The 18,881-nt window shown below is 53.0% G+C and overlaps 4 protein-coding genes across 4 annotated transcripts; 1 reads left to right on the forward strand and 3 right to left on the reverse strand.

The window, feature by feature from the left end:
- Window positions 1–1,767: 1,767 nt before the first annotated feature.
- CGCS363_v001800 (Protein AAR2-like protein) lies at window positions 1,768–3,321 on the forward strand (the record flags this gene model as incomplete). Its single annotated transcript, XM_036633649.1, has 1 exon — window positions 1,768–3,321. The coding sequence occupies one exon, from the start codon at window positions 1,768–1,770 to the stop codon at window positions 3,319–3,321; it is 1,554 nt and encodes a 517-aa protein (XP_036502371.1).
- Window positions 3,322–7,032: 3,711 nt separating this feature from the next.
- On the reverse strand, window positions 7,033–9,532 carry DBP2 (ATP-dependent RNA helicase DBP2; the record flags this gene model as incomplete). Its single annotated transcript, XM_036633650.1, has 7 exons — window positions 7,033–7,079; window positions 7,135–7,284; window positions 7,339–7,467; window positions 7,909–8,016; window positions 8,067–9,035; window positions 9,093–9,184; window positions 9,396–9,532. 7 exons carry the CDS (start codon window positions 9,530–9,532, stop codon window positions 7,033–7,035), a joined length of 1,632 nt encoding a protein of 543 aa, XP_036502370.1.
- A 1,047-nt stretch (window positions 9,533–10,579) lies between these two features.
- CGCS363_v001802 (putative hydroxymethylpyrimidine/phosphomethylpyrimidine kinase 2) lies at window positions 10,580–12,462 on the reverse strand (the record flags this gene model as incomplete). Its single annotated transcript, XM_036633651.1, has 7 exons — window positions 10,580–10,618; window positions 10,670–11,140; window positions 11,188–11,338; window positions 11,388–11,547; window positions 11,600–12,080; window positions 12,167–12,338; window positions 12,410–12,462. The coding sequence occupies 7 exons, from the start codon at window positions 12,460–12,462 to the stop codon at window positions 10,580–10,582; spliced, it is 1,527 nt and encodes a 508-aa protein (XP_036502373.1).
- A 655-nt stretch (window positions 12,463–13,117) lies between these two features.
- On the reverse strand, window positions 13,118–17,379 carry ste20 (Target of rapamycin complex 2 subunit ste20; the record flags this gene model as incomplete). The annotated part of the gene is made up of 3 exons (XM_036633652.1): window positions 13,118–14,866; window positions 14,919–16,377; window positions 16,433–17,379. 3 exons carry the CDS (start codon window positions 17,377–17,379, stop codon window positions 13,118–13,120), a joined length of 4,155 nt encoding a protein of 1,384 aa, XP_036502372.1.
- Window positions 17,380–18,881: the final 1,502 nt, after the last annotated feature.

Genomic DNA, 18,881 nt, shown 5'->3' on the forward strand with positions numbered 1-18,881 from the left:
GTTTAGCACGTTGCTTGGGTTTGGGTTAGTTCCTCGTGGGTTGGCTTCTTTTAAGAATATATTCCCATGCGAGTTGCGAGGGTCTCTGCCTCTCTAGCGTCGACTTTATTAGGTTGTTCGGGATGTTGCGTGGTAATGACTTACTCACGTACCTTGACGAGCTGGCGCCAATGTACTGTACATAGCGACCCGGAGAAGGGGGCGGTGGCCCTGTGTGGTTTGTTTTTTTGGGCGTGGGTTCCTTTTTGGATTTTTGGCCCCCAAGGCAACCTACGCTTCGGATTGTGGCGGGCGTTTTTTTGGTTTTTCCTGCGAGGTTGCCGTTTGGAAGACGGTGTTGTGGGTTCCCATTTTTTTCCATGTCAGTTTCAGTTGACGTTGAGCAAAACGGTTCAATAGGTAAGGTAGTTGGTTGACAGAGTTGCTGGTTGCATTTTGGGACTCTGCAACTTGGTAAGCTGACAGCATAACGTAATGTACTGCGTACTCGACGTGACAATTAACTAAGGTCTGATTTTTCAAGTCTAAGATGATGAGTCACCTTTCCTTTGCAATTGGTGGCGCGTTGTTTTTCAATTGAAACGCGATTTATTCGATCCCTGTGTGGAAACGCTTAGCATGGTCTGTTGTCGAGTTGCGAGACGTCTGGAAGGGTCCATTGTGTGAGTGGCGATGCTGAGGCTCGCTTATCGCTGTGGCTATCGTCGCGACGCTGCAAATCAACCTAACCTACCCCTCCAGCGAGCGACATTAGTGCCTCCAATGTTGTTGCAGTGCAGGCCTTGCCAGAGAGTGAGCACCCGCAATCTCAGCAGTGCATCTAGTGTGTGCTACCGATGACGTAGTCTGCAGTCCAGCGACGTCAAGCCTGGAACAGGAACAGGAGGGCCGCCGCCCAACGGCAACGGCGCCCGAGTTCCTCTGCGCTGCTGTGCCAGTTTGCCGTGCCGTGCTGCTGTCTTACACAGAAACGAGAAGGGGGGTCTGGAACGAAGGAAGGCGCTGGTCCTCTGGGGAAATTGAAATTTGCCTGCGGTCAGATTTGTCTCGCATGCAAAATCCAGGAGGGAGGCGAGAGAAGGAGCAGACTGTCCGTCGCCAAACCACCGCATGACTGCAGGAAGCGACGCTGATGGCGGCGAGTGGGAGTGAGTGCCGTGCCGTGCCAGACTGGAATAAATCTTGGTTGCCTCCTCTGCAGCGTCACATTCCACGATCTTCTTTCTCGCTCCTTCCCTCCACCCTTTGAATTTTCCCCGTGCATCTCTCGTTTCTATTGTTCGGCACCTTCGCTCGACAGCGCCTGTCGTTCGCAGCTCTGCCGCTCTTGCGGTTTCCGACTGTTTACGGCTGACTGCCTTGAACTCGCCTCGACAGCATCTCCTCCCTTGCTGGGTGTATTTTATTTTTCTCGCCTTCCACCTCGCGCGGGGAGAAAAAGAAAACACTTCGCCGCCCAATCCTGCGCTGTTTGGAAAGTCGCAAGCAGACACGAACCTGATTTCTATCGCCTGTTTCCACCCTCGTTTCCTTCGCGCAAAACTTACCTCTACAACACAATCACAGCTTCACTACCGACTCCAACGGATCCATCCTAATTTCTACCTGGGATCCAATTACGCATCACTCTGCAATATTTTTTGCTACGACACGATCGATATCCAGCAGGCTTAATCGGCAGCCATTCAGCAGTTTCCCGCGTACCCCTTCGCGCCTCTTCTTGTGTCATCATTGGACGGTAGTGGGACCGGACCCAACGCCTCCAAAATGACCGCCGCCGCCTCAATCGACTCCAATGTTCGGCCCGCTCTGTTCAGACCTTCGGGCCTGCACAAGTCCGACTCCTCCGTCTCCACCACCGCACTATCCTGCAGATCTATCCGCGTCACCGGCGCTCATCCGCTCGGTAGCCTTCACGTCCATCAACCTCTCGATTCCCCGCTGTCTCAAGAAGTCGCCGCCATGAACCCCAACATCACACCCGACGACGACGAGCCGCCCCCTCTGGCCGACATTGAAAATGAGGATACGAAGGACCTCGTCCCACAGGACCACCTGCAGCATGAGCACGCACTCGGTGGCGGCGACATCGTTCTCATCATGGACCTGCCCGCCTCCTTTACCATCGGCTACGACTCAGTTTCCTTCACTGCCCGCGAGTTTTTCGGCGTCAGAGACATCCCGCCCGGCCCGCACTTTTTCTGGGTCTCAGAGACCGAAGCCAGCACCACCCGTTGCGGCTTCTGGATCGTGAGCTCGGCCACGGAGAAAATTCACGTCATGCAGTGGGACAAGTTCAACGAGGTCGTCGGCGAGCCCGCCAGCCAGGTCGAGGCCCGCTTCCAAAAGGATAACATCCGCGACGTCTACCCCAAACTAGCGCCCTACCAGTTTCGCGCTCTCAACGCCAACGTCAAGCCTGCCGCGTCCGCCTCGCTGCCGCAGTCACAGAGCCCGGACCCCGAGTTCGCAAGGAGCACCAACATCTGGCAGCAGCTCACTAATGCCATCTCTCCGAGTCTGCTCAGCAGGATCACGGCGCGCCAGGCTGGCGACTGGGCGGTGCACACCTCCGACCGCGTGAATGGCGCACTGATGCTGCCCGCCGAAGTTGAGCTCGAGAAGAGAATTCCCAACGTCGTGGCGAGCACCGAGCTCAACTTTACATTCAGCCAGGCCGCGAAAACGTACGACGTGGAAAGTATCGGCTCGGCGCGGACGGAGCAGGCAGTTGATGCGACTGCACACCTCCTCACGGCGGGCATCAGCGACGACGATATTGTGGGCGAGTTACAGTTCGCCTTTCTCGTCGGCATGCACCTGGGCAACGAAGCCTGCATCCAGCAATGGTGGCATATGCTGGTGGCTCTCGTTCTCAAGGCCTACACGTTACCCCTCAAGCGCCCTGAGCTCGCTCGGTCCCTCTTACAGACTATTACTGCCCAGCTCGTGTACAACGAGCGTTATCTCGACGGCTCCGTCCTTGACTACGGTCCAGCCTACGCTCGGGATCTGAGGATGGCTTTGATCGTTTACAAACGCCGGCTCAACGAATTGCTTCTAGCGCTCAACTCACTCGCTACGCCCGAGCAGGCCCTCGTCGGCCAGGCTTTCTCAGACCTCGAAGCTTGGGTCTGGAAGTTCGGCTGGGACATCCGGAGCGACTACCTCCGCAAGGGCAAGATGAGGCTCGAGGACGGCGAGGAGGTTGAGGTGGAGCTGGACGACCTCGAGGCGGAGGACGAGCGGGGCGAGTTCGCGCCCGAGATGGTTGAGCTGGACGAAAGCGGAAAGCAGAAAGATCTTGTCTCGTGGGATTAGAGCTCCGGGGTCAGGAGGCGCTTGTTGGAAGCAAAGGAGAGACGTCGTCGCAAGTCCCAGGCCCAGCAGGCAGCCAAGATGCTGGCGGATGCTGAGCCAGTACTGCCTGTTGAAGCAAGGCAGCGTCGATTCTCATCTCGGAGAACGTCAATCATTGATACACTGCGGCCTCGATCGTCGAGGAACTCTGCTGTGTTGCATGTTGAGTTTTGAAGTTGGAGTGACGGGCATGAGAATGGATTCGAGTTCACACGCGCGCACCATGCATGGAAAGTGGAGTTTGGGAAGGCAAGGAGTTTTGTTGGATTAGGGACCTTTTTTTGGCATTTGGCATTTCAGCATGGGAGTCGTCTTGGCCGTTGCTTTGTTGGCGGGGAGGAATCGGTGAGGGCGCGCGTGGCTCTTTGTAATGATGGGAGGATGGTGTCCCTGTGTCTTTGATAATACTCATACCTTTGCACACTGAGCTCTCGGTCTTGATGTAGGAATGTGCGACGCTTTCTGGGTAATTTTGACCTCGCGTAAGAAGACTGAATAAATTCTCTGTAAAGTGTGAGCCCCTTGATATGAAACTAGGTAATGAGACTCAGATGAAGACAGGGATTTTAAGGCGAGACAAGTTTGTGAGGCAGATCTTCCCAGGCCAAGATAGAGTGAGTACTAGCGGCTTGCAGGTTGTTCAGATCGTGCAATGGGGCCTGGCGATGGGGTATTCTGCACGGATACGAGGATGACGGAGAAGATGGCGGAAGACTAGAGTTCAGAGCTCTGGGGGTTTGAGTTATCCTGCTTGCGGCTTTCATGGTGTTTTGAGAGGTGATGTCCATGGATATTGCATGTCAGAGACCTAGAAAAGATGGCTTGGACTCTGTCAATTGTGGAATTTCCTATGACTATGAGAGAGCTGTCGACGCTTTATATGGGAGCAGCGGCAAGGTTGAGGACTCGAGACTCGATCGTACGTTGCGAGGCTAACGCGGAAATACAAGCTTGAGATCATGTTCTTGTCTCAGCGGTCACTATTGATCAGACGGCTACCTGCAAAAGAAGCCCCAGCCATGAAGAAAGGCGAATCCGCCCCTCTCTTAGTGGTAAGGTGGACTGTTTCGAGACCCGACCAGGCTATATGTACCTGCGCTGAGAGGTTGCTGGTGATTTCTTGAACGGTGACCAATGATTCTACAAGGCTCTGGTGCTATCACTTGGCTGACCACAACTTGTCTGTGCCCGAGAGCTGACTGGCCGTTGCCCTCACATCTTTGCTCGTTACACACCAAGGATTTCACGCATATCAGGAGACTAGTATGGCAATACGCCAGAGACGGTGAGAAGCAGCGCCTGTCTCTCTCACTCTTCGGCTGCCTCTATGGCCCTACTTCGTGGCCTTCCATCCTGCTACTGTGTGACGTCCAAATCAACAATTTTACTTCTTGGCCACGAAGAGTTACTCGACAACAATCGCGCTGAGTCTTCGATTTCAATGTACGCGTGGGTTATCTAAAGCACCGCCGAAAGACTTGTTATGGCGTCTTGTTCCTTTCTGACACCGCTGAGCCGCTTCTGAATTGACAGCAGCGTTGAGCTCCAACCTCCATTGCGTCTTGGCATGGGGTTTAGCTTGGAACTTGAAGGTCGCTGGAAGGATTCTCACTTCGTAGTACAAATACGTGAGGCTGCAGTTTTCATGGGAAGAACAAGCCAAAATTGAAAATTTGCCGGGCAATGTATGCTGGAGTTAGATATTACGGCAACTTGGGGCCCAGATCCAGAGTCTCAAACTCTCGAAACGATCTTGGAAAAGTCGAAGACGACTCAACTGTCTTGCGTCATTGCTGTCGTTTGGAAAGTATTTGTTTCGACTACGCGAAAGGGATAGTGATCTCTGCGATGCAGCACCCAAGAGGGTGGCGGTTCTTACTATTACAACGACTTGGTGATAATACCAGTACTCTCCCTTCCATCTCACCAGGCTTGCTTCTTCATCTTCTTTGCGAAAGAAAAAAAAAAAAAAAAAAAAAAATTGTCTGATGGGAACGTTTGGTAAACAACATCAATCCTTCAATATATAGACTCACCTGGGAGACGTCGGTGACCCAGCGTTGCTGGCTTTTGGTGCTACTGCGCAGCTTTAAATATTCACCTCCATGCCCCTGAACTGAAGAAACCGCCAAATCAAAACCACAAAACTGCACGCCATGGCGTCATATCGATCATGATCGAGGTTACTTGGCCCTCCTCAGAATACCTGTGGTTGTTCCTCAAGTCCTAATCAAGGGCGGCTTGGATAAGTTTTCATCCGAGGGCTTTTTTATTGCGAGATTATACATCGAGGATACACATCACAAACTGGTAGGACAGTTCCACTTGATGGAGGACCGCTCAGGTTTGACGTGGCATCGTCCAGCAACGATCATGACTTGCGCCATGTCACGTTAGCAAATCTCACCGCCCAGTTCCAACCAAAGAACCCTGGTTACATTGGTTCCTGTTCTAATACTGTCTGAAAACCACAATATATCTCCTTTATAGTATGTATTTGGGCTTGAATTGTATACGGCGGTGGAGAGAGACCGATCCGCCACGGCAAGACTGCCAATCGTGTGGACGCCCTGCTTCAGTTCGAGCCCCAACTTCGCGGATGTACTCCAAGATAAGCGCTTTAGACTCATTGTAATCAGGATGCAATCACCAGGCTTCAGTAGGGCGGGCAGGAAGGCGGATCTGAGCGGACAGTCAAGAAGGATTTGTGACGTAAAGGTCTCGATGACCGAGGCCACTGGACGCACCACTGGCAGGACAGGACCTAAATAAAGACTTTCCCGCTGTCAGAAAAAAAAGGCCAGACATGACGGTAACAGGACTGCCTTGGATTAAACCTTTCTCTTCGTTCGCGGACGGTCGAAAGGCTAGGAAACCCGTGGAAATGGCGCAGGTTCGGGATACAGCATAATCAGGACACGAGACCAGACAGTTCGAAAAAGAAACAAAATGGGAAAAGAACCAAAGTAGTACAAGTTCTTACGTGCCCATTACAGCAAAGTGGCAGCAACATCGAATGCTTCAGCGTTGGCCCAGGGGAACGTATCGTGCCTCAACCTCCCTCCATCGACGTCTTGGAAGACAATGTCAACCTAACATACGCCTTCACAATCGGGGCTTCCGAGGCCTTATGTATCGCGGAAGCATCTTCACAATTGGAAAGAAGATATGGACATCACACAATTTCCAAATGCAGTTCGTTGGATGATTGTCCTATTACTACCTAGCAGCATACCGCCCTCACGGCGAGCTTTGCCTGGCATACAGTCATCTATCAATACTGCTCGACTTCAGAGCCAACCCAATCTTTTGCTCGTGGAAAGAGCGTCAAAAGTCACTGGACCCAACGGAGGGGTCTCTAATGCTGTTCCTCTCTCGGCATTCTTCGTTGTGGTCGTCCTCGTTCCCTCTCTAATTTTGTTCAACCTGATACACGTTTTGGCCATGCCTGAAGAAATAATCGCAAACAAACCCAAAGCCGATATGGGCCCAAATAAAAGAAACACTAAGGAAATGAAAAGCCTTGAAAAAGATACCGACTGCGTGGACACATGGGCGTGTCCGGGGTACCTCGCGTCTAAAATCCCCGTCTACGTGAACGCCGATTTTGCATTGGAAAGCGCAAGATGCCGCCGCATGGATAATCAATCACCTCGCCATCGGGCGAAGTCCTTACCAGCGTCGGGCGCCACCAAGGGGGGCGTTGTTGGCGTTGTTGTCTGTGAAAAGGCTGTTAGCATAGCCGTCGAAACCATAGAGTGAGGATAAACATACTTCTACCACCACCGCCACCACGTCCGCGGCCCCAGCCGCCATAGCGACCGCCACCACCACCTCCGAAGCGGGTCATCTCTGCGAGACGAGGGTCGATCTCTTGGCGCGCTTCTCTCAGCACGTTGACAAGGTCACGAGCCTGCTTGGAGTCTGCAAAGTTGTTAGCATGATTGGGTCAGAATACCAGACAAGGAAGATACTGACTGTCAGTGGTGAAGAGGGTAATGGCGGTACCCTTGGCACCGGCACGACCCGTACGACCGATACGGTGGATGTAGTCCTCCGAGTTGTTGGGGTAGTCGTAGTTCAGCACGTGAGTAATGTTGCGAACATCTTATTAGAAGGGTTAGCAGACGCCTCACGGTGGGTATAGCAACGTTCCAGCATGGAACCAGACATGTTTGATAATTATATCAGGCTGTCTTTCACTCCGTCGGAGACGGGGCAGTCTGTATGCGTCAAATGCCATCCTGGAAAGTTCAGTGTACCGGGTCCTCGGGCTTGGGGAATCTTGGGGACAGCTTGATGGAATCAAGATATGCCGTATCCACGCTTGTACCATTGGCAAAAGGCAGGCACAAGAGTGGGAAAGCGAGTATAGCAAGCCAAAGGCTACACACCAGACCAAGACTCCGCTCAGAGGCAGAGAGAACCATGGAGACACGAATGCATCAGGCAAAATTGCGCAATCAAGAGAGCCCCTAGACATAAGAGTAAAGTACAGCGCAAGGCTGCTGGAAGTTGCCATGAGGGTTGGGGGGTTCTGATACTCACCAATACCACGCGACGCGACGTCGGTAGCCACCATGATAGGGCTCTTGCCCGTCTTGAACTGGTCAAGGACCCAGTCACGCTCGTTTTGCTGCTTGTCACCGTGGATAGCTGCGAAGTTGTTAGCTGTTGATCAGGCGAAGGCAAAGGGTAAAACGTACACAAAGCAGGCCATCCGTCCTGACGAAGGAAGCGGGTGATGTCGTCAGCGACACGCTTGGTGCCGACGAAGATGAGGATCTTGTTCTCCTTGTTGTCCATGACCTTCTCCAGGTGCTTGATCATGCGGTCGCGCTTCTCGCTCTCGGAAACGACCTCGACGATCTGGGTAATGCGGTGGTTGGCCGCGAGCTCCATGGAGCCGATGTTGACCTGAATGAAGTCGGTAAGGAAGTCGGAGGCAAGGGCGCGGACCTCCTTGGGCCAAGTAGCGGACCACATGAGGGTCTGACGGTCAGGGCGAATCTGGCCGATGATCTTGCGAATCTGGGGCTCGAAACCCATGTCCAGCATGCGATCAGCCTCGTCGAGAACCAGGTAAGTAACACGACGCAGGTTGGTCTTGCCAGCCTCAAGCATGTCAATCAGACGTCCGGGGGTGGCAATGCAGACCTCGACTCCTCTGGAGAGATCGCGGATCTGAGGTCCCTTGGGGACACCGCCGTAGACGCAGGTGTTGCGAATGCGGGAAGACTTTCCGAACTTGGAAATCTCCTGCTGAATCTGGACAGCAAGCTCACGAGTAGGAGCAAGAATGAGGACGATAGGACCATCGCCGGGGGCCAGCAGGGGCTGGGCGTTAATGTGGACGATAGCGGGCAAGCAGTAGGTGAGGGTCTTTCCGGAACCCGTCTCGGCAATACCGACGACGTCGCGACCGGACAGAGCCATAGGCCAGCCCTGAGACTGAATGGCGGTAGGCGCGGGGAAGCCCTGGGCCTTGACCTCGTCCATCACGTATCTGGGGAAACCGGCCTCGTCAAAGGTCTCGACGGGCTTGGGAACATCGTTGCCAGCAATGGTCATCTGGTGCTTGCGGCGGAAAGAGTCGACCTCGGCCGGGCTGCGGGTGGCAACCTCCTCGTGCTCCTTGTAGAAGGACTTCTCGAATTTCGGGAGAGAGTTAAAATCTATTCGGCAAGGGTTAGGAAATCGTTCTGTGGCATACTGTGATGATGAATACTGACCCCATTCTTGCTGGCGAAGACCGGCGCCAAGGTTGTTCATGCGGTCACCGCCGCCGCCGCCGTAACCACCACCGCCGCCACCGTAGCCGTTTCTGTAAGGAAAAAGTCAGCAAAATGATTCTGATAATGTGCTTGAGACGACGCGAAATGCCGACGTCCGCGTGCTGTCGTATCGAGGTTGCTTCAGGTTGGTTACAGGCGGTCGTCACATCGTGTTGTGTTGCGCCAAGCCCCCAGTAGCCTAGCCTCGCGAAACGACTTTGTCGGAACAAAAGGGGAGGAGAGAAATCAATCAAAACTTACCCGTTGGAGTAGCCACCGCCGCCGTAACCACCGCGATCACCTCTGTCGCCGCGATCACGACCACCGCCGTAACCGCCTCCACGACCTCCTCCGTAGCCGCCCTGGCCACCACCACCGTATCCGCCGCCGTAGGACATGTTTGTGCTAGAGAGGCAGTGAACGCGCTAGAAGCTTGTTTGTCGATGGGTTCGCGTATGAAGCGATGTCAAATGGCAGAAAGAAAGACCGTGGATGGGAAGAGCACGCAGGTAGAGCTCTTTTCTGGACCGAACCGAAAAGAGAGTTGGTTGCGTGAGATGGGAGTTTGTGATGGGAGAGGGAGAGGGATGCAGAAGGGAAGGAAGAAAAATAAAAGAGCAGGATGGATGGATGGAAGGTTTTGGGTGCGCAAGGCGTTTTGCTGGGGTAGGAATTTTTTTCCTCGCTGCCAAAACTTTTCAGCGGCGACAGGCAGGCGCTGCCAGTAGGGACCTTGCAATTTTGCTTGCTAAGGTAAGGCAAAAGGATACGTACCTCCTACCGCCGGACTGAGACTGCCTTTCGGGGTGGATGCAACCCTGCAGAACTGCTGCACGTGGGACCCGCTTCCTTCTTATCGGAATGATTAGGTAACGGTGGATCTGACTCGCGATAAGGCACCTTCGTACTTTGCAACATGACCCATGACTCTCTCTCACCTGGGAGGTTTGGACGACGTATCCATTCCCTCAGAATTTGCGCGCTGTCTGCGGGAACAGCTGCGAGTGATTGGAAACCATCTGGCCTCATTTCGAGTTACATATGCCAAGCAGGGAAGCACTTTCTTCTCTCAGTGTTTGGCGTCCGTAATGCTGCGGCATGCACACCCGAGCTGGGCTGTCAAGGAAAGAGAATATGCGGTATTCCATCGGACGACAGATACCTGAAGAGCACAACGGTGCTTGGCTTTCTGGCCCGAGTCCCAGCTGACCCGCCTGGACTACCTTCTTTTCTAGCAGGGCGGAGTGTATGAGGCCGTTTGAGACTGCGAATGACGCCAGCAGCCGGACCTCAATATCCTCCACATCAATACGAGCTGTTTGAACAATGCCGTCGGAGAGATTCTTGCCGACGTTTTGAATTCTAGTCTAGTCTTTGTTGAACGGCCCCTCTTCCTGTGTACTCTATAGAATTCATGAACCAACCCATCCGGGTTGTCTTGCTTATCATCGGTAAGGGAACATTTCCCAAAAGCCGATTTCCATCTGTTCGTGGGTCAGCTACGGGCTGGAAGCCTCATCTTCTGCAGGGCTTACCTTGGTTCCATGAATAAATATCTTGATCAGACGTTCTATGCTGGAAGGACTTTGCAAAACGGCATGTCTCTCAATCAACTCATAGCCCGTCTTCACGGCCTGGACGTAGTCATCGGCCACATAATTCTCGATCCACTTCCAGTACGTGTTGTCGTCCCGTTTCGTATTGACATCGCCGTGTAGCTGTTTGGCCACGGCACCGTAGCCCAATAGACAAGGAGCCAATGCCATCTGTAGGGCGATCCAGTCTTCGCTTTGTCCGACATCGAGGACGTAGCGGGTGTAAGCCGTGCATGCTTGGTGCTCTTCGGTGGACTCAATTTCAGGCACTGTGATTCCGAAGCCCTTGCAGTAATCGATGTGCAGAGACATCTCGCGGGCGATATGGCTGACAATGGTGGCACCTGCTGAGATGTCCGCAATATTCTTCGCCTTGTAAGATGCCAAGGAGTTGGCTCTGGCGAAATGAACCTACCCAAGTCAGCAAGGATTCAATGAGGAGGGGAAACATCACAAACCAGATAGAGGTAATCCTGGATAAGATACTTCTTGAATGACTCCAAAGGTAACGTCCCATCACCCATAGCCATAACGAAGGGATGGTACACAAACTCTGACCATACGTCCTTGACATCAGGCCTTGCTAGCATGTACTCGATGAACCGTCCCCTGTATATTGTCAGTTGAAGTCACCACCGAGACGGAAGAGGTAACCCACGGCGCAAAAGGCAGAGTCTGAATGGAGTGAAAGTGATTCAAAGGCCCATGCCCCTTTCCGAACCCAGGCGCCGTCCGGATCGCAGCCTCAATGTACCTCACCCCAGCCCTCGCAGCTTCAGGTACGCTCAACCCCTTTGCAAGGCCCGACGCAATGGCAGCTGCAACCCATCAGTATCACTCTTCAGACAACATTTCAAAAAGAAAACTCACATGCAAGCGAGCAGCCCGTCCCATGCGTGTCTTTCGACGCCTGATACGGGCTCTCGATCCTCACAAACCCTTCCTCGCCATACAACACATCCACAACAACCTTCTTCTCTTCCTCCGTCTTCGCAACGGTGAAGTCCGCCTTGAACGGCGCATGCCCGCCCTTGACAAGCACCCACTCGGGCCCAAGACCCTTCACCTTTCGCGCCATCTCCTCCAGATCCGCCACGGAAGCAACCTCGGCGCCCTCAAACCCAGCATCCTGCAGAAGCAACTTGGCCTCGGGGATGTTCGGCGTAAGAACCGTCGTGATCTTCAACAACCCCTCAAGCAGCTCGGCAACGGCATCTCTCGGGAGAAGCTCCGCGCCGCTGGTCGCAATCATGACGGGGTCGACAACAATCTTCGGCACGCGATGCCTCTTCAGAGCCTCGACGACGGTCCCAATCGTGGCAGGCGAAGCCAGCATACCTACAAGTCCGCCCTTCGTCAGCCAATGCAGCTCCGTGAGAAAAGAGCCTCAGACATCGAAAATCGAAGGGTGGAAAGGCGCAACTTGCCAGTCTTGACGACGTCGACGCCGATGTCGTTCACGCAGGCATCAATCTGCTTGACCAGGAAGTCCTGCGGCACATGGTGAATGTCGTGCACTCCCGTGGTGTCCTGCGCGGTGAGAGCGGTCGTGGCCGTCATGGCATAGCACCCATGAGCCGCGATGACCTTCTGGTCTGCCTCTAGCCCGCTGCGAACCATACAGCATCACGTCAGTGAACTTTGCTCTAAGGACGGGGAAAATCTTGGGTGATTACTCACGCTCCACCGGAGCTATCCGAGCCGGCGATGACCAGTACTCGCCCAGAGACCATGCTTGCTTCGCGGAAACCGATTATGAAAATCCTGGGGAAGTTTAAGGTTGTGATCGAGAACCGCAACGGCAGACGATATTACTTGAAGCTCCGAAGCAGGCACCCGCCCGGGTCGGTTGGCGTCGGAGGCCGTGGTGGCTCGTAGATGTCACTCAAGGTGGGGGCGGGGCAGTCACCAAGTTTTGTGAGGTAAGGTACTCCAGAGCACGCAGTCCCTTCCCGCGCCCTATCTTCGCGCCTTCCCGCGCCCTATTTTCGCGTCTCCCCACGATATTTTGGGTTTCAATCAAGGCCCTGATGTCATGTGCACAATATAACGAGATGAGTGAACCAGTGACTTTTGAATTGCCTTCCTGCCGACACCCAGCTCCCCGGGAATCGCTACGCAGATGGCCGCCCGACTCCATCCTATCCATTGCTCGCTCCCAAATGGACATTTCGTGATTTCCCAGAGAACTTCTCTGTGCTTGGCCTGAATCTCGGCCAGTTCGACGTATCCATCCCCCAAAATCCCGAGATATAGTACAAAAAAGACCAATAGTAACAAAACGCCTCATCATGGGTGCCACCGACGCAGCTTCAAATCCACCTCATTTCCCTCCATATGCGAAGTCCCCCGTGAAACTTTGCGGTTCTATAGTACAACGACGTAGCTTCACGCCGTCTCCGCAAAGTCATCCGTCTGATCCGAACTCAGACTGTCCGATCGCTCTGCCCGCGGCTGATGGTTGTCCTTCTCCAATTCGGACGGGTCTGAGATGCTCCTCTGCCTCTCAGTGCGATTCTCATCCCCAGAAGAAGACCCATTTTCTTCTTCCTCTGCTTCCTCATCCTCGTCGTCTTCGTCGTCGCTGTCGCTGTCCTCATCGAACACGATTCTTCGAAGAACGTTCTTGTCGAACATTTCTATCACCATCCGCCTAATTGGTAGGCGGTAGTGATTGTACTCAAGCATCGTCATGATCCGCTTGAACATCTTTGGTGACCTAAAGCCCGCCACCTTGTGCTGCCGGATCTGCATCAGCTCGCCCATAGCGCGCTTGTAGAGAACCATGTTGCCAAGGTCAACAACCAAGTCGAGAATTCGTTGGTTAGTGGCAACCTCGTCGGTGAAGGCTGGTAATTCCTCCTTCTCCAGGGGCGGGCGAGCTTCGGTGGGAGGTGGCGGAACCAAAAAAGTCTTCTGCGTGTTGGGGAGCGCGATCTTGGACGCAATGGCATGCTTCCAAGGCTTGAAAGAGAAGAACTTGGTCAGGTCGTTCGGGATGCAGAAGCCCAACGATTCCCCCCTAGGGGACAAGTTGGAGTCCCATCCGCATTCCGAGAGGATCTCAAGACCGTGCGCCGATCTTGAGATCAGTCCCAGCACGAAGAAGGCTGTACCTCGCAAGCTCATCACCTCGTGCTCTTCGGCGATCTTGACAATGTCCTCCACGACATCGCAAGACTCAATGAAGGGAGCCCCCAGCTCCATTGACCCTACGTTGCCAACAGCCCACATAGATGCTTTGACTTTGAGCATGAGCTCAGGATCCTCCGACTGCATCCCGTATTCCTTGATAGTGCTGGCAAACTCTGCAAAATGCCCCTTGTCACTCAGCAGTTTGCAGCCCTCTTGTGTGCGTGCAAGCTCGCGGTAAAAGTGTGGCGGAATGTGGTTCTCTGGCTCGGCTTCTGCTTGAGCTTCGTCCACCATGTTCATCCGGTTTTGGTGTTCTTCCGGGTTCTCGAGGAACGCCTTCGCCAGACTGGTCTCAATAACACCAACATACGAGTCGTTCCGGCCGAGGAACCAATCATCCATCTCGTTGCTGATATAGTCAACACCGTCGAGGTAGTGGTAGCCGATTGAGGAGGACAAGAACCGAAGGAGGAGAGGGGCGCCGATTTCTCCAAGATGGTCCATCGTTGGACGACATTGGACGACGTACTCCAGATATGCCTTCTTATTGCACGCCTTCTCGAGGATCTTAACCGCGGTCCGGCAGACCTCTACCTCGGGGTCATATAGCTGGTCGACCAATTTCTCTATCGCCCACTTCCAATCCACCTTGCCGTGAGAAGGTTGCGACGCATCAAAAGGTCGAGTGGCATATTTCCGCAGGACATTGGTAGCAATGATTCGAATCTCCCTTGTCCCGGACGTAAGTGCCTGTTCGATTAGCACTCGAGGGTGGCCTGGGACGCTATAGTCGAAGTTGGCGAGAAGGAGTTTGATCAGATCGGGACGCTGCTTATGTCCAAGGATGTGGTACATCATGTTGAACATTCTCCATCGCTGAAGAAGCTCTAAGCCTTTAGGATCGCCGCTAAGAACCCCCAACATTGGGAAATAGCCGGCACAAAGAGTGCTCTGCAGGCGACCGGGCGAGAACATTGGATCGGCAGAAGTGAGTCCACTGCTCTGTTTTGTGTGTTAGTCTTTGTCTGGATGGCGCTATTACCATAGAACTTACTGGATCACACTGAGCGAGGCACTCCGCTATTTGTCTTAGCAGCTTATGATCTTGCAGGTAGTCGACACCTTCCGGTGACTGCAGCAAGGTGTGCATCAACGCACAGCCAACTCTGACGTACTTTTGGGTGTTCTTGTTGGTCGACAGGTCTGAGAACCGGTGCTTAAACGGCCTGTAGAAACTCATGATCCTGTTCATGAACTTGGAAACCCTGTTGACTTCGTCCAGTCGTTTGCCATCTTGAAGCGGCCCATCGATGATTCGGGAGATGACGTCCCAGTTCCACTTCATGTAATTTGAGCTGTTCAAGACGTTGGACTCGACTAGCAACTGCCGGATTGCGCCCTCTTGAACCACAACTCCTGCGTTGCCTTTGCGGTGCATGTCTGCGAGGTTTCCCATACTATCACTCGAAGGCAGAGCGCCAGCGGTGGCGGATGACGAGGAACTCCTGTACAACGTCTTGCTCACAGAACTTATCTGGTACACTATACCTGACGCAACGAATCTGTTGTCATCCTTGAATTGGGTGGCGGCAGCAAAGAGGTCGGGAAGTAATGGTAAGTCATTGCTCCAAGAGGCGGGAAGCAGTCTGCTGGACAACTTGAGTACCTCCCCGATGAGAAGGCAAGTTTTTCTCGTCAAAGCCGGCTCGCTTGTTCTGGCAACTTGGAGCAGATTTTCCAATAAACCAGCTTTGACAAATGTCGCCAGGAGCAAGGCTGTATAATGATCCATGAAGTTCTGCTCCCCGCCGTCATCTTCATGAGGCATGCTGATGGCCAGTGGTGCTTGCTGATTGGGCATTGATTTGAGGCTTGCCACTCGTCCGTATGTCGTCAACCTACGGCCGGCAAGGAACGAGGAGGCCCACGAGGGAGATTTGATCCGAAGTAGCAGGTAGATGAGATCAATAACGGTCTCTCGGATGGCCGCCTGGGGGAGCACCATGCTGGTGAGCAACGACTTGATGGCTCGGGAGTCATGCATGGTTAGCATCATGAGACCTGGCCAGCTCTTCAAGATTTTGGTGATGGCTTTAGAGTTCTGCTTTAGCAGGCTCTCGTTGGCGAGAATGATGTCTGTAAACGCCGTGAAAAGAACCTCCAGATCATAACCAGAGCGCAAATAAATCCTCTTCTGTGGGTTGTCCAGAATCTGCATGTAAGAGGCAGTGAGTGTTTCGGGTGACTTGTATGTGCCCTCGATGAGCGCCTCTGAAAGTGGCGACAGACCTCCAGAGGCTACAGCCAACGCGGGGTCGCGGAGCATGATTTCGGCCAGGGTTTCGAGGCAGATCGACCTGAGGCGGTCCTCAGCTTGCTCCGCAACAGCTGCAACGGTGCGAACGACGGCCCTCGAAATCTCCTTGACGCCGTCCTTGACATCCAAAAAGGCTCGGACAAACTTGAGTGCTTGCTCGCGCTCTAGATCAGCTTTTCGATCCTTGATCAGAGATCTGTCCAAAAGTTAGCTACTTGTCCTTGCCAAAGAGATGAGATGGAATAACTCACGTCACGACGATGATATCAGTGTTTAAGCTGCGAATCTTCCTCAAAGATGACACATCTGATATGGCGTATCGAATCATCCTGTAACCGGCTGCTACCACTTCCCTGGCCTCGCTGAGAAGCATGACTTGCATTCGTAGACCAAAAACAGACCAGACCAGGTCGTACTTTAGAGTTGGATGCCTTCTGAAGAGATCTACAAGGCTATTGCCGCGGCTGACATAGTATTCAGGAGGCATACCCTCCTGCTCCAGCGCCTGAAGCAGCTCAGCCAAGAGGAAGGTCGGCGACTGCTCGGCCACATCCTCGGCGTCAGATCCTGCACCACTGCGGGAAGCACTGGGGGGCGATCGCAAGCCGTTGTTGGGCGGAAAGAAGCCGTCGGTTCTTTGCCTCGTAGGCGTAGTGGGCGTCGTTTTCAATCTCTGGGCGTCGGCAATCTTCTGTCGTAAGAGCTGGATACGCGAGTTGGATGCCTTGAGCTCCGCCTCCACCTTGGCCCTCTGCTCTTTCGTCTGCTTGGCCTTCTTAGCGTTCAGGGCCTCGAGCATGTTCTCGCTACCATCCTTGATCTTCATCTCGCGGTTCAGCTGTTCCCGCAGATTGGCGAGGGCCTGCTCGGCAGCAGAGATGCCGTCGACCTCGTCGACCTTGTCCATGGCGTAGATGTCGCCGCGAGAACCGGAGCGCGAGGGCATCATCTGGCTGCGCAGCTCGGAGCTGAAGCTTCCCGGGGCGATGGAGGGGTTGAGGGAAGAGCCTCGCGGGGCGAAGCTGACGCCCGAGGCGCCCAGACTTCTTGGGCCATTTGTAGAGCTGAGGGGCGGTTGGAGACCACTGCTGCTGGGTTCGCGCTCGAAACTGGGCCTGGGATTGAGCGTGTTGACGCTGGGAGTGGACGATTGAGGCGACAATGCCTTTTGGGACTGGGTTGCGGATGCGCCCAGCATGGCGGGTATACCTCTCTATGATACCACCTTTTTCCGGGGCCGCTCCCAAAGTCCTTGCATTCGGGCAACTGTTATTGCGGAAAGTCTAAGAGATTGTTGTAGAAGTCCAAGACTGGGGGTAGACTGATCGATTGGGTTCGCGCGACAGATTTGGGACCTTTGCCGATCGGGGAGGGTTTCGCGATAGGAGGATGGAGTTTCAATCGTGGGTCGGAGGGGTGCGACGTTGGACCGGTCGTGGGAAAGCAGTTGATGGAGGAAGGCTCGAGCTGGGTTTCTGGGAGGTTGTAATTCGGGTCGCGATGCGTTGGGCAGGCCTGTGAAGTCGGTCGGCAGCTTGCAGAAGCCAATACAAAGGCAGGTTGGCGGTGCTGGTGGAGATGCGATGGAGTTCGAAGCTGAGGACGGGATATGCGCAAAGGGGTGCCGGTCGGCGGGCAGTATCCGGGCGGGTTCTTGACGTCGGACCGTCTCGCAGGAAATGATGAGAGCTCGTTCGATCGGGAAGTTGTTCAAGTTCCAAGTTCGTGTCGAGATGGGGTAGGTGGTCGTGGTGGAAGCGGTCGTTGTGTTGGTGTTCACTGGGGCGTTGCGTTGCGTTGTGCCACACCTCTGCCACGGACATTCCAACCTCTGTGCAGTGTGCAGCCTGTCATCCACAGCCTGGTGCCGACTTTGGGAGTGGGGGAGCCGCCGTTGCGCTGCTTTGGTGGTTCAAGGGGGCAGGGAGGTCGCTGTCGAAGTGGTGCTGTGTCACAACGTCAGGTCTGTTCCAGTTCGACTCGGGCCAGCTACGGGAGGTGCAGCACAGCGCGTCGGTCAGTCCAGTCAGTGCTACGGCAGCACTACAGTGGGGACTCAAAAGTCTGAATCCACCAACGCTATTAACGCGCGTCGGCGCATCTCCCTCCTACCACTACTCCAGCTTCGCTACTCCATAACTTTCGTAAATTATACCTAATTTACACGCTTTTACTTCTATTTTATTAGTAGGTTGAAGTTTAAACGATAAATTAATAGATCTATAGCGTATTACTATTATAGTAGTTATAATATATAAGGTTTCTTAGTATAATATAGCTAACCTTTTTAACTATTTATATAGCGTAGTATAAAAAATATTTTAATGTTTTAACTAGAACTATAACTTTAACTTAGAACTTTAATAAAAATATCTTAAGTAGTTTTTATAGTAAGATAAATAGGCTATTATATACTCTATAAAAAAGAACTACTAGTTAACTTACTATTAGTTTACTATTAAGTAGAAAGGTTATATAAATCTTAATATTATTAAGTATATTTTCTATAAAATAAACTTTAAGAAATAGAAAACTATAAAAAGACTATTTATTATAAAAGAAGTAACTACTAAGTACTTTAAATTTTTATATAAGTAGCTTCTAAAAGTTAAAAAACTAATAATTATATCTTACTTTATAATAATACCCTTTCTAATAGCTTTTTTACTAACTATAACCCTATATAGTCTTAGTTTTTTA

The sequence above is a fragment of the Colletotrichum siamense genome (assembly GCF_013390195.1).
Source record: "Colletotrichum siamense strain Cg363 chromosome Unknown KSG_Cg363_contig01, whole genome shotgun sequence".
Taxonomy (NCBI): Eukaryota; Fungi; Ascomycota; class Sordariomycetes; order Glomerellales; family Glomerellaceae; genus Colletotrichum; species Colletotrichum siamense.